At 40.3% G+C, this 14889-nt stretch overlaps 1 protein-coding gene across 1 annotated transcript in view; it reads left to right on the top strand.

Moving 5' to 3' along the window:
* DNAI3 (dynein axonemal intermediate chain 3) overlaps positions 1-14889 on the top strand; it is a 76732-nt gene that overhangs the window by 44215 nt on the left and 17628 nt on the right. Inside the window, exons 14-18 of the mRNA XM_036444807.2 lie at positions 908-981; positions 2222-2369; positions 4450-4537; positions 9524-9654; positions 13823-13886. Of these exons, the coding sequence (XP_036300700.1) occupies positions 908-981; positions 2222-2369; positions 4450-4537; positions 9524-9654; positions 13823-13886 (505 nt within the window). The remainder of the gene's footprint in view (positions 1-907; positions 982-2221; positions 2370-4449; positions 4538-9523; positions 9655-13822; positions 13887-14889) is intronic.

The following is a 14889-nucleotide window of genomic DNA, read 5'->3' as shown; positions in this document are numbered from 1 at the left end:
TGGAGTCTCAGACTTCTGCACCAGGGAAGCTCATTAGCAGGAGAGGCAGCGTGGGTTCTGGATTGTGTATCAGATGCGAGCGGACGGTGGCAGCTGTCACGGAACCTGACCCTCCTGTGATGCCAACAGGCCTTCCCAGGGCAGCACCTGCGGCCCTCCCCGCCCCACCCCCTCCCTCACTGTTAATAAAACGCCCATCTCTGCTGTTTTGCTCAGGACAGCAGAGAAATGGGGAAGGTCATGTTTCCCTGTTGATTTGAGAGTGGCACCGACATCTTTCACCTCATTTGAGAGCTTCACTGGTTGGAATTTGGGATCTTCCGGGGCCCCGGGGAGCATTAACCCTCCTGGTGACCCTCTGTGTGCTAGCAGAGCCGGGCCATGGTGCCTCAAAAAGTGTAGGTGCCACGACATTGGCCACAGGCAGATGGTGTCTGCTTTAACACTCGATTGCTTTTACCTGCTTAACAACCTCGTGAAAGCTCCTGTGCTTGTCACCACAAATAATAGTGAAAAACAGAAAGAGCCTCCATGTCCACTAATAGTGGGTAATGAACTTATGATATGTAAGCTTGCAGTTTGCATCTGCATTTATAAGAATAAAACTATTAGCATGATTCGTGAGTACACAGGTAAGCATTCGAGTTATAATCCCAGGCTAGAAATTTAATGAAAACAGCATAAAAATGTTTCTGTGAAAAAAAGACTGGGAAGTATGTGACAGAAATGCATTTGATTTTTAAAACCTTCTGTTTGCCAAATTTCTGTGAGAGTGTTATGGTCTTTTAATAAAAATTAAAACGAAGAAGAAAAATTAAAAAAAAAAAAAAGTAAAAAGCTATGAGAAAAAAGTCTTTGCTGTTCTAAGTACATAGAACTCACTTCCTGCATATTGTTTTAAACATAGATTAACAGAATGGGTGCTGTCTTTGAGAATCGAAGTGGGATATGCTGTCAACTGGTCACCTGTTCGGCAGATTGGTATGTCTCATCTGAAATGTCACCTTCTATGTGTCCACACAATATATTCTTTTTTCTTAGATGTTTCTAAAATCATTGTCTTTTTCTGTTTCTTAAATAATCTTTACTGTAGTCATTAAACCTTATATAACTAAAGGAAAGAATTTTATAGATTGTTGATGCTTAAAAAATTATTTTATTATCTTTATTGTTGAAAGTAAATTCCCCCTTTTTCTCTCCATTAGTCCCCATTCCTCTACCCTCAGCCCTGCCCCAGGCCTTCACTGCACTGTTTTTATAGATACAAGATGTAAAATAGAATTAATGATGTTTCATGCTTAATGCTGTTATATAACATTATCCAAAGAATTCTTCTTCATCACATTCTTATATCTGTAAATTTGCAGTTTGCATTGCTTACATTCAATTTTATCTCATGAAGAGTACAATGTGTAATTTGAAAAGTTTTTACAAAGTGAGAGTTTTAAGTTTGTATTGCAAATTTATAAAATGTTTTTATGAATTTGGTAACTGTTGAAGAATGTTTATTTTAAAAATTGCATCTCCCAATTTATAGAACTTAAAATTCATAATAAAATAGGAAATATAAAGAGTAATACTATTATCTAGCATTCAAATTCTGCCACAACCGGTTTGGCTCAGTGGATAAAGCGTTGGCCTGTGGACTCAAGGATCCCAGGTTCGATTCTGGTCAAGGGCATGTACCTTGGTTGCGGGCACATCCCCTGTGGGGGTGTGCAGGAGGTGGCTGATCGATGTTTCTCTCTCATTGATGTTTCTAGCTCTCTATCCCTCTCCCTCCCTCTGTGTAAAAAATCAATAAAATATATTTGATAAATAATTAAATAAATAAAATATTCTAAATCTAACGAGGTTATGGTTGCACAACTCAGCAAATATATTTAAAATTATTGAAGTGTGCATTTTAAATGGGTGAATTTGGGGGTATATGAGTTATATTTCAAAAAAGTTATGTTGAAAAATAAGGTCATGTTAATCTCCTAGCTCAATTCTCATATTTTATAATATCAGCTTCAAGACCAGCAAGGTTGTTAAGTAACTCTCTTTCTTATTTCTCTAAAATAAGAAATAAAAAATAATTTAATAAAGATCTTACTTTCAGAGATATTAAAATATAATCAAAATCACGTTGATAATGTGTAATAGTAAGAATAGTAGTCCTGAGCTTATAACACCTCTTATTTGTACTTACCAAAAAATATATAAACTTTTTTTAAAGCACAATATGTTTTTGGGATATCAGACAACAGAAAGGTACAACAACCATTCAACCAACAGAGAAGAAGAAAGAAGAAAGTATTGAAATTCCTAATGACATACCATCTACATTTTTGCATCTAGATCTCGCCTGGAAACCTCTCTCTAAGGTAAGTAACAGGATTTATTTCATATACTATGTAATTTTTGTACATAGACATGCATTCGTACACTCTAAAATACAGGAGGGCTAAAAGTAGAGCAGCTCAAATAACACAGGACTTTATTAATTCATGTGTTCACTCATCCAGTAAATTCCTTGACTGAGTTATGATAATGCCTGACTACATCAAGCCAGAATCACAATTATTGTAAAATTGAAATTAATATTTGTTCATGTGTAAACAAACCACAACTTACAACTAATGTTCATAATTATTTAATTGCATATCAGTTGCTTAAAGGTGGCTATGCTCCCATGTTAGCCCAAACAGTTAATTTTACCTATATCACAGTTAAAATTCCGGATCTTTTGCCCATCAATAGTAGGAAAAGGTATTGTAATATCTATAACCAAATAAAAGTGAAAAGTAGCCCTAGATGGTTTGGTTCAGTGGATAGAGCGTCAGCCTGTAGACTGAAAGGTCCTGGGTTCAATTCTGAGCAAGGGCATATGCCCAGGTTGTGGGCTCAATCCCCAATAGGGGGTGTGCAAGAGCCAGCCTATCAATGATTCTCTCATCATTAATGTTTCTATCTCCCTTCCCCTCTACATTCCTCTCTGAAATAAATAAAAACATATAAAAACTGAAAAGTAATTCAACAAAAAATTATTGGTGCTTATCTTGAATGCAGAGCTTCAAGAAAAGCAATGTTTGTCCAACTGGGTAGCTCAATGGTTGAGCATCAACCTATGAATCAGAAGCATACCGTTTGATTCCTGGTCAGAGTACCCGCCTGAGTTGCAGGCTTAATCCCCAGGAGGAGGAATGCAGGAGGCAGCCATCAATGATTCTCTCTCATCATTAATGTTTCTCTCTCTCTCTCTCTCTCTCTCTCTCTCTCTCTCTCTCTCTCTCTCTCTTTCTCTCTCTCTCTCTCTCTTTCTCTCTCTCTTTCTCTTCTTCTCTAAAATCAATTTAAATATATATATTAAAAAGTAAAAGAAAAGCTATTTTAATTTAATGCTCTGTCAGAATAGTTCATTTGGTTAGAGCATCATCCCAATATGCCAAGGTTTCGAGTTTGATCTCTGGTCAGGGCACATACAGGAATCAACCAATGAGTGCATCAATATGTGGAACAACAAATCTCTCTCTAAAAATAAATTTTTAAAAATTTATATAAGAGAAAAGTAATACTCTGCCTTCTCTTCAGATCACATAAATCTTTAGCTTAAAAAAAATAAAAGCAATTTTAATTTAAGGAAGATATGGCTATGGTGGGTTGTGTCTGGAAAGTATGACTGGACTGTTTATGTTGATGGCTTTCTTTCTTTGGAATGTCTAAGTCTAATTCCAAACTTAAAACTTTTTTTTTATTGATTTGTAAGTACTACTAGAATTACATTATTTTGTATTTGAAGACAGAGCATGAAGGAATGAGAATTTTCCTGAAGAAACTGGGATTAGAAATTAGAAAGAGATTATTGGAAATGTTCTGGGCAAGGATTCACTAAGCTTTAAATCATTTAAAAAGAAACAAGCAAACAAAATCTTACCTGAGAATTATGGTACAGCATGTGGACAGACATTCTGATGAGGAAAAGTTGGCAGGGAGCCATGGGAATAATGTAAAGTGTGGCCATTTTCTATGATGGTGCAGACCCAGGCTACTTCTGTAACTCAGGGGCATGCCCTCTCCTCCCCCACCCCCAGGGACTCAGCAGTGACAAGTCTCCGGGCAGGAGAAAGGTCCCTGCACATCTTTCTGAAGCTTTTGTTTAACTGAAAGATTTAGGGAGTGTGTGTTAGGAAACAAACAACAACAAAAAAAAAAAACATTTTCAGAAATTACACAACACATAAGACTCTGGGATTTGGAAATGAGCCCCCAAGATACATTCCCTTGAGTAGCATGGTTTTAGAAACTGTGTTTTAGGCGCTTTCCATGGGAAGAGCCAACTAGAAATCTGAGGGAGAAGGGAGAAAGACAGGGAGATAGAAAACAGCAATCTTGGGGCAGAAGGGCAAAGCAAGAATAATTTAAGGATAGATAGAAATAATTTTTCTTGTATTTTCTTTCCAAAAGCTAAGACTGTCTAAAGGTGAAACAAGTTTAGACCACTGTCCAGTCAAGCTAAGCTTGGGTAAAGACTATTTCATTAACAAAACACAAGGTAAGTGCCTTTATTTAAAAAGCATTGAAGCTCTTGTCAAGATGGCAATGTAGGGAAATGCAGCAATCACCACACCCCACGTCAAAATTTCAACTAAAAAACAGAACAGCCATCATTCAGAACCACCTAAAATCTAGCTGAAAGGAAGTCCTACAAATAGTGAAATTGAAGAAGAAGCACATAGAGACTGGTAGGAAAGGCGGAGCTGTGGGGCAGAAGCGCGGAACCAGCTGGTCCCATACACATGTGGCGGTTTAAAATCGGAGGGATATCTTGGCTCTGGAAGTTTCCCTGAGGAGTAAGGGCTCCCAGCCCCACACCAGCCTAGGGTTCCAGTGCTGGTAAGAAAAGCCCCCACTGCTGAGACTGATCAGCAGACCCTGAGTGACAGATGAATGATTATTCTGACATGCGTTTCTGTGAAAAAGAGAGCTAAGGGACTGCCTGGCTAGAGAAACCAAACAGCCTCATTCATCTGCCTCTTCAGGCTTTTATTGCAATAGTAGTTTGGGATAAAGTTTAACTTTTAGATACAATAAGCATGTCTGCAGTGTCCTTTAGGCATAAAGATTAAGCATTAAATTTCAGCGAACACCCAAAGGCCTGCAGGTACACAGAATTGTTTGGAAAGATCAAGGAACAATTAGGGGTGGTCATCTTCAGCCAACTCCCCTAGGGGATTCTGATAAACAGGGGTGGTTGCCTTCAGCCAACTCCCACAGAAAATTCTTTCAGAATTTCTTCCTTACAAACTTTGCAACCAGGTCCCGTGCTTCCCACACTCCACAACTTCTGGCTGTAAAAACTAGCAGGGATTGCAGCTGAGTGATAGGAGGCTGCTGGAGCCACAGGCAGCTCCTCTCATAGGGCCCACAACGTGGACTCACTCCCCCTGAACTCCAGGGCTGGGGCAGCAGCTTGAAAGGAACCCGAGACAATCAGGGAAGAACTAAGTTGTCTGGAATCAGGGCAAGAGGTGGACGGGCAGCTTTCTCCCAGACAGAAGTGCTGGCAAAGGCCATTGTTCCTTTGATGAGCCCTCCCCACCACAGAGCCAACAGACAGTTGCCATATCTGAATCTTCATCAGCCTGGCTCACACTTTTCTCCCTGCCCTGGCGATTTCTTGAAAGTCTGCCTCTCCCTACTTACAGGTTAAACCAAGCCATTTCCATTGGCTTTTCCATTCAACTGGTCTCTCTTGCCTCATGCTTCAGACATTCCTAAAATCTCTCAAACAAGCAGCAGTTGGCCTGCTGATTTTGCACTCCTGGGAGGCTCCAGAGCCAATGCATTGGGTGGTCAGCTTTGAGCACACCAGATTACAACCCTACCAACGCCATGAGTGACACACTCAAGGGGTGGACTCAGTGAGCACCAAAGCCCCACTGAAGCAAGTCCTGCTGCATAGGGCTGTCTCCTGCATAGCAGCTCTTCCACTATAGTCACAGTTGATCCTCACAATTGATTGATCTGGGAGTCAATCCCTCCCAGTGATGCCAACATCAATCAAGGCTCAACCACAATATGATAGTGCACACAACCCACACAGAGGCACACCTGGAGCATCAGCTTGGGTGATTGAGGAAGCTGAGCCACTGGGCCCTGTAGGATACTTACCATACAAGATCACTCTACTGAGTCTGGGAGACATAGCAGATCTACCTAATACATAGAAACAAACACAGAGAAGCAGCCAAAATGGGGAGACAAAGACACATGTCACAAATGAAAAAATCAGGAGAAATCCCCAGAAAAAGAAGTAAATGAAATAGAAGCAAGAAAACTACCAAATATATTATAGTGATTAAAAAAAAAAAAAAGGTCATAAAGATGATCAAGGAACTTACTGAGTTCTTCAAGGAACTTAGTGAGAATCTCAACAACATAAACAAGGACCAGTCAGAAATGAATAATACAGTAACTGAAATAAAGAATGATTTACATGGAACAAACAATAGAGTAGAGGATGCCAAAAATCAAATAAAGAATTTGGAATATAAGGAAGCAAAAGACACCCAATCAGAACAGCAGAAAGAAAAGGGAATACAAAAATATGAAGATAGTGCAAGGAGCCTCTGGACAACTTCAAGTAGACCAACATTTGCATCATGAGGATGCTGGAAGGAGAAGAGAAGGAACAAGAAATTGAAAAACCTATTTGAAAAAATGATAGAAAACTTCCTTTACCTGGTGAAAGAAATAGCCACACAAGTCCAGGAAGCACAGGAATACCCTAACAAGAAGAACCCAAAGAGGCCCACACCAAGACACATCATAATTAAAATGCCATGGTTAAAGACAAAGAGAATCTTAAAGCATCAAGAGAAAAGCTGTTAGTTATCTTCAAGTGAGCACCCATACAACTGTCAGCTGATTTCTCAACAGAAACTTTGCAGTTTCTGTTGAGAAATCAGCTGTAAATTAGTTCTACATGAAATGTTAAAGGGTCTTTGAAAAAGGAGAAGGAAGAAGAAGAGGAGGAGGAAGGGGAGGAGAATGGTGATGAGAAAGAAAAAGAGGGAAAAATATGAACAATAAAATGGCAATAAATACATATATATCAACAATTGAATCTAAAAATCAAAATAAATGAATAAGCAGAACAGAAACTGACTCATAGATACAGAGAACATTTTGACAGTTGCCAGAAAGGAGAGGGTGTGGGGGAATGGGTGAAAAAGGAAAAGGGATTTAGAAGTACAAATTAATCATAGCCTATGGACACAGATAATAGTCAGGTGAAGGTGTGGGGTGGGAGGGGAGATGGGTGAGGAAGAACAAAGGGGGAAAATTTGGGAACATCTGTAATACTCTCAACAATAAAACAACATTATAAAAAAATCATTTGATAGTTTGAGTGTTTGTCTCTTCTATGTCTAAGGTTACTTGCTAGAATAATCTAATTTGTTAAAGGAGTACCAAAAGTCAAACCCTCCAGTATGGAACTTTATAATGGCTATAATAGCTATAGCCAACACATTAAAACTGTCTTTACACACAAAAAGACTTGAAACAATTTACTTCAATTCAGTTTCACAAACATTTATTGAGTACATTCATGTATTTTTGAGAGCTTAATACATTTTAAAAATTTAATGAATATGAATATGCTCAAAGAATAATTCTATAGAATGAAACATAACTCTAGCAAAATCATTTATGAAGTACTAAAAAACGAAATTACTATTCTTAATCTGAATATAATAAAAAATTTAATATTTCTACAGCATCATGATAAAACTGAGTAAAGAAATAATAATTTATTTTTAAATCTATCTCAACCCATACACCTTTGTTGAAATAACTGAAGGTTGCACATGTAAGCTATCAAAACTCTTAAAAGTATGACCCTAGCCAGTTTGGCTCAATGGATAGAGCATTGGCCTGCGAACTGAAAGGTCCCAGGTTCTTTTCCAGTCAAGGGCACATTCCTGGGTTGTGGGCTTGATCCCCAGTGGGGGACTTGTAGGAGGCAGCTGATCCATGATTCTCTCTTATCGTGGATGTTTCTATCTCTTTCTTCCTCTTCCTTCCTCTCTGAAATCAATATATATATATATAAAGTATGCTTGAATATCCCACCTTGAGGACAATGCATAAGGAAAATGTACAAGAGTCACCAGTTAACTATAATATTTTCAAAACATTTGCCTTTATCAAAAGAATTTTCTTTTATAAAATTAAAAAACTTTTTTTACTGATTTCAGAAAGGAAGGAAGAGGGAGCGTGAGGTAGAAACATTAATTATGAGAGAAAATCGTTTATCTGAATGCCCCCTGTTGGGGATTGAGCCTATAACCAAAGCATTTGCCTTGACCAGGAATGGAACCATGACCTCCTGGTTCATGGTTCCACACTCAGCCACTGAGCCACACCAGCTGGGCATCCATTTATAAATTTTTAGTCTTCAGTTAAATGACAGGACATCTAAAAAACAAACAAATCCTATTATACATCTATTGATAATACCCAGCTGTGAATCACAAGGCTTCTCAAAGCCTCCCTATCTCAGCAGCAGTGCCTGGAACTCTGTTGCCATCTAGTGGCCATAGCCCACTCACGCTTTACCTGCCATTTTAATAGGTCATAACAGGGGTTGTTGCCTTCAGCCAACTCCCACAGTCCTGGATTGTGAGAGGGTGCAGACTGGGCTGAGGGACACCCCCGCCCGCCACCCAGTGCACGAATTTCATTCACCGGGCCTCTACTTCATGAATAATAAATCCAGGATAATTAGAAAACAAATAATGTCATATATGCTGTGCTTATGACAAACAAGTAATATATTCCAGATGGATTTATTTTTTAGAAGTTAAAGAATTTTCACATTTAAAAAACTAATCTTGAATTGCTTTCAAATTTTCCATTTGATGCCAACTGAATAAAAATGACATGAGTTTCTTATTAGAAAATCTTATTGAGCACATCAAGGGTGATATCACCCAGGGGATATGTTGTGTCCAATTTTTACTATAAATAATTTTGCAATGGTGGAAATACATAGAAGTGGTTTATATATATTTGTATATATTTATTATTTTTATTTTTATTTCAGAGAAGAAGGGAGAGATAGAAACATCAATGATGAGAGAGAATCACTGATTGGCTGCCTCCTGCATGCCCCCAACTGGGGATCGAGCCCGCAACCTGGGCATGTGGCCTTTACCAGAATCAAACCCAGAACCCTTCAGTCTGCAGGCCGACACTCTATCCACTGAGCCAAACCGGCTAGGCGAAATGGTTTTCACACGTGCCATGAAACCTTTCAGAGCCCCTGCAAGGTAGGCAGATGGATTTCCCCATTACCTACCGCCCAGGTAATACTTCAAAGAGCAACGCAGCGTCCATCAGTTTTACATACAGAGGGTCTTACACAAGCACGAGGCAGACGTGTATGGCAATGGACAGAAAATATAAATAACTATATTTTTTAGAGATCGTTCACTATAAATATGTGCTTCTTCTCTCCATATTCCTCTGAAAGACAAAGTGTTAGTTCAGAACATCGTCGTAAAGAATGAAGAAATGAACCCGTACCAGAACCTGGAAAGTGGGCTGGCCAACCTCCTCAGGCCGATAGAGGACTTCTGCACCAAGTTCTTTGTGGGAACAGAGGTGAGTTGGGATTATCTGTTTTTAAAATTAATGCTTTTAATTACATTGAAATATACGATGATTACCCCTGTTGTACATGTTGGCTTTATGAAAGCTCACAATATTTATACCTTTTCTATTTTAAAATGCTTATTTGCATTTAAAATTGTTAACCTCAGAGATTCATATTTAAAGTGTTCCTGAATAAACATGGGGGGGGGGGAATCTATAAAATTAAACATGACCAGTAATGTATTGATTCACCTGCAAATTTTATCTAACACCTATATACCATATAGAAGAAACCATGCTACATGTTAGAGATTTAATAAGAAAATATATTGTTTTGTTAGGCCAGCATCATCTATTAGGAAACATAGGGAAAAAGCCTCAATTCAAATGATCAATAAGACCTAGATATAATAATGATAATAGCTGCCATGTTTTTGGTATCTACTATAATAAGTAAAGCAGGCTCACATTTTTTTTTTTTTTTGACATTTTCTATATAGCAAGGTCTATCCCAGCTATTTTCCAAATTATATCTCATTTAATCTTAATAATCTTATAAGGGTGATATTATTCCCATTTTACAGATGAAGAAATGAAGCTCAGAACTTGATCTCATGATCACACAGAAGCAGGACTCTATGCTAAAATAAAGGATTTTTCCCCCAGGCCATACCACTGTGGGAAGATGCCATCGCTCAGTCTTACCAAATGCAGTTTGCATTCACACTTTAGTTATAATGAGGGATTAGTCAGTTCTCCCAGCTCAGGAGAATGGACTGCCTGCCAGGCACTGTACTGGGCCTGGATCAGAAATGAATCCATAGCACAGTCCCTGTCCTCAGGGCGCTCGGTGCCCAGTTAAGGAGCATACACACTGACAGCTCGCCTACCCGAGTCCAGAGGCCAAAGGGCCGGGAAGGAAAGATTGGGAGAGGTGGCCTGTGAGCTGGCTGGACACTGGAGGTTGAGAAGGCACTTGAAAGCTCAGGCTGAGAGTGCAAGGAGCAGAAGTAACAGCCTGAACAGTATTTTGGAGTTATGAGAGTCTGGGGCCTGTCTGGGGATCATGGAATGGTTTTGTGCAAGAAGGAAAGCTGTGCCTAGAATGCTAGGTTGGGATCCAACCAAAGGGCCTTTCTGCCATGATAGGTCATTTGAATTTAATTTGGTAAGCAATGGAGCTCTACTGAATAGGTATATCTTTTGTAACTTGGGCTTCACACCAAAGTTTTTAGGAAAATCTCTTTTAATTCTGAAAAAATATATATACAACAAAATTTACCATCTTAACCATCTTTAAATGTACAACTCAGTGGTAGTAGGTACATTTATACCATTGACCAACCATCAACACCATTCATCTCAACAAATTTCTAATCATCTCAAACTGAAACACTGTACCCATTAAAACCATAACTCACCATTTCGTCATACCCACTCCCATGGCAACTACCATTCTACTTTCGGGCTTTATGAATTTGACTATTCTAGCTACCTTGTGTAAGTGGAATCATATAATTTTTGTCCCTGGGAACAACAAAATTTTAAAGCCGGGCGATGACAGCTTTAGAAAGATAAGTGATGCAAGATCTTAAAACAGAAATCAAAGCAGCCCTGGCCTGTTAGCTCATTGGGTTAGAGCCGTGGTTGGCAAGCTGTGGCTTGCAAGCCACATGCGGCTCTTTGGCCCCTTCAGTGTAGCTCTTCCACAGAATACCACAGCCTGGGAGAGTCTATTTTGAAGAAGTGGCGTTAGAAGAAGTTTATGTTTACAAAAAAATGGCTCTCAAAAGAAATTTCAATTGTTGCCAAAACCGGTTTGGCTCGGTGGTAGAGCATCGGTCTGCAGACTGAAAGGTCCCAGGTTTGATTCCTATCAGGGGCATATACGTTGGTTGCGGGCACATCCCCAGTAGGGGGTGTGCAAGAGGCAGCTGGTCGATGTTTCCCTCTCATCAACGTTTCTAGCTCTTTATCTCTCTCCCTTCCTTTCTGTAAAAAATCAATAAAATATATTTATTTAAAAAAAAAAGAAATTTCAATTGTTGTACTGTTGATATTTGGCTCTGTTGACTAATGAGTTTAGCCGATCACTGGGTTAAAGCATCGTCTAATATACCAAAGTTGTGGGTTTGATCCCCAGTCAGGACATAAATCTCTCTCTCTCTCTCTCTCTCTCTCTCTCTCTCTCTCTCTCTCTCTCTCTTTCCTCTCTCTCTCTCTTTCAAATTAGTAACTGAAATTTTTAAAAAAGAGAGATTAAAGCATAACACCATTTGCTGAAGCTCTTCAGTGATGACTCAGTGAAACATGAATAAAATCTGAACACCTCACCCTGTAGCCTCTAAGATTCTGTACAATTTGCCTCCTTCCTATCTTCCCATCCCCATCTGCGCCAATCTCCTGCACTCCAGCTACTCTGCTTTTTTCTTTCATTCTTCTTATAAACTAGACTCCTGCCTACCTAGCCCTTGGTTTGGAATTAACTTCACTCATCATTCAACAGATATTATTGAGCATTTACTATATGCCCAGCACTGTTCTTGGCCCAGGGGAGAGAGCAGTGAATAAAACAGACAGAATCCCCTGCCCTTGTGAGGCCACCAACATTCCGGGGTAATGGCCTCCTCCAACCCTTGGGGCCAATCCTTCTGCTCTAGGACCTGGGCTGGCTGGTGCAGGGCTGAAGCAGGAAGGAGTGGTGCCCTGGAGGCAGAAGATCAGACTAGGGGGGACCTCAGAGGGAACCAATCCAGAGACAAAGAGGGCTTGACCAATGTGCCAAGAATATCAACTTGGAGGTTGAAGGAATGGAATTACCAGAACTCGGTAACTGGATGGAGAAAGACGTAAAGGTTTCCAACTCTGGCTGCTGATGTAATGGGCACTCCACACATGTATTGACTGAGTTCAAACTATCCTGTTTTGACTTGGTTTAATTTCAGTGCTCCATGTACCAGCTATGAGACCCAGGAGATATCCGTAACTCTCTTATGGGACTTTGGTGAGGGCTGGCATCACATACATAAAGCTCCTAGCATTTCTGGCAAACACTGGGTGCTCATTGAATGGTAACTATAAGGGGATGTGCCACAGGCCATGGGCCAGACATGTACAGTCTGTCTGTGCATTTAGACTGTGTCCATGAATGGAGGGAATTCCTGTCCTCTGACTCTGCATTTCCAGCACCAAGCACAGGCTTCTGCTAAATGCATTAACATGGATGAATAAAGGACAGATGAGTAAATGCGTGGGCCCTGGCCCCAGTCAGCTTATCCTTTACTTTGCATAAATCATTTGTTTTCCCATCTCCCCTCCCTCACCTACACATCCCATTCCATCTTCTTCTCCGAATCCTCTCAACATTTCTTTATACAACCTTCTCTGTGTTTTTCTCTTATTATCCCCATGTGGGGGGATAAGTGGGGGTGGGGGAGAGATAGAAATTAGCAAACTGCATTTGAGTAATTCATTAAATTTCTCTGAGTCTCAGTTATTGCACCTATAAGACTAAATTTAGAGGGACTGAATTTTTTCCCTCTAAACTGCTCCCTCATCTGCCATTCAATGGGTCTGTCTTTCCCATTTGTGTGGCTGTTTCTGCCTCTTCTTTATGCCTCTCTCTCTCCTGAAAAATGGTCATAAGTGGAACTGGAATATATATTACTTATTATGTCATTTGGATGGAACTTTGTCTCCTGTTCTCAACTTGAAATGGCAATAAGTACCATATTATGATTTGTATTCCCTCTTTCTCTCCTATCCCACAAATGTTTGTACAGCACTGCTGTGCAGCATGCTGAGGATACATCACCAAGTTGGACGAGACCCCTCTCCTCCCAGAGCTTTCAGTCCATCGAGGCTTTGAAACTTGTGTACATAGATTATCTCCATAGTGGCCTGTGTTCTCCACAGCACTGTGTGTAGATAAAAACTCATCAACTCAGTGTGTGTGTGTGTGTGTGTGTGTGTGTGTGTGTGTGTGTGTTTTGTTGTTGTTTGAGATAAAATCAAGTAATCATTTTGAGCCTTTTCCCACCATTGTACCAAATTACCACTTGATTCAATTCACCTGTTGTTTTGTGTTTGTCATCAGTCAGTCTTAGCACATGAATAAGAGAGGGGTTTGTCCCTTAAGTGGCCATTGTGACTCACCAGGATTCTGTGATATTTTTAGGAAGGTGAAGTGTTATACTCAGATTGGAAAATGGAAAGAGACCCTGAAACTGGCCGATTGATGAGTAAGTTTGGATGAGTGTTCCATTATTAACAAAGTACTGCGTAACCCGGCTTTACTAAAGGAAGGGAGGGCCCCTGAGGTTCTGACTCTACAGGGGTTACTCAGAGTGAGGGCCTCAGACCAGGCAGGGCCTCACCTGAGAGCTTGTTGGAAACATGGAACCCTGGATCCTGGCCCAGGCCTACTGAATTTGAATGTGAATTTTAATAAAATTAGCCAGGTGATTTGTTTTCACACCAAAACTTGAGAGCACAATTTTAAAAATAACCACACTGTTTCAATAATTCAACAACCTGGTAGTTCATCTATGTGAAAAATTGAGTCACTGTGAAATTATAAGCTAAATGTATGATACTGTTGAAGACCTCGGGAACATATGGGAGAAGTACTCCTTTGGGGTTGGGGATTTGGGGCAGCTGAGCAGAGAGAGGTATGAGGGTCACACCAGGTGTGAGCAGGAATCAGTCAAGATTCAGGATCCTCAACAAGCAAAGCTCCCCATCAAAGCTCAGAGCCTTAGGGTTGCCTACAATGACAACTACTTTACTTTAAAGCTTTGGGCTATTCAAGGCATAAAAATATATTTGAACCACATTTATACTCATGGAACAGCCGTCAGCACAGGAAGAGGCAGCTCCCGGGACTGCTGGAACACCGCCCAGCAGGGAGGCGGAGCAGCTGGGGGAGGTTTGCCCAAGGGAAGCTGGTCATCCCATGAGTGTTTGGACTAATGGCCACATGCATGGGCCCTGGCCCCAGTCAGCTTATCCTGAGAGGGTTGGAGGTCAGAGCCACAGCCGAGGGAACAGCAGCTGGGACTCCATCTTCACTCCTTCCACTTCTATGGATAGAGTTGGGTTCCCAGACCGGTAGCTGCCGCAGACTTGCGAAGGCCTGCTTTGTCAGCATTGCCTCCAGGTAACCTATTTCTATCTGGAAACAAAAGCATTCCTGCTTTTGTAATGTAGTGTGCCCTGACTGGAAACCCAAATGTGTGTTATTGA

Source organism: Pipistrellus kuhlii, unplaced genomic scaffold (assembly GCF_014108245.1).
Source record: "Pipistrellus kuhlii isolate mPipKuh1 unplaced genomic scaffold, mPipKuh1.p scaffold_m20_p_2, whole genome shotgun sequence".
NCBI lineage: Eukaryota > Metazoa > Chordata > Mammalia > Chiroptera > Vespertilionidae > Pipistrellus > Pipistrellus kuhlii.
This window is presented reverse-complemented; position numbering and strand designations above follow the sequence as displayed.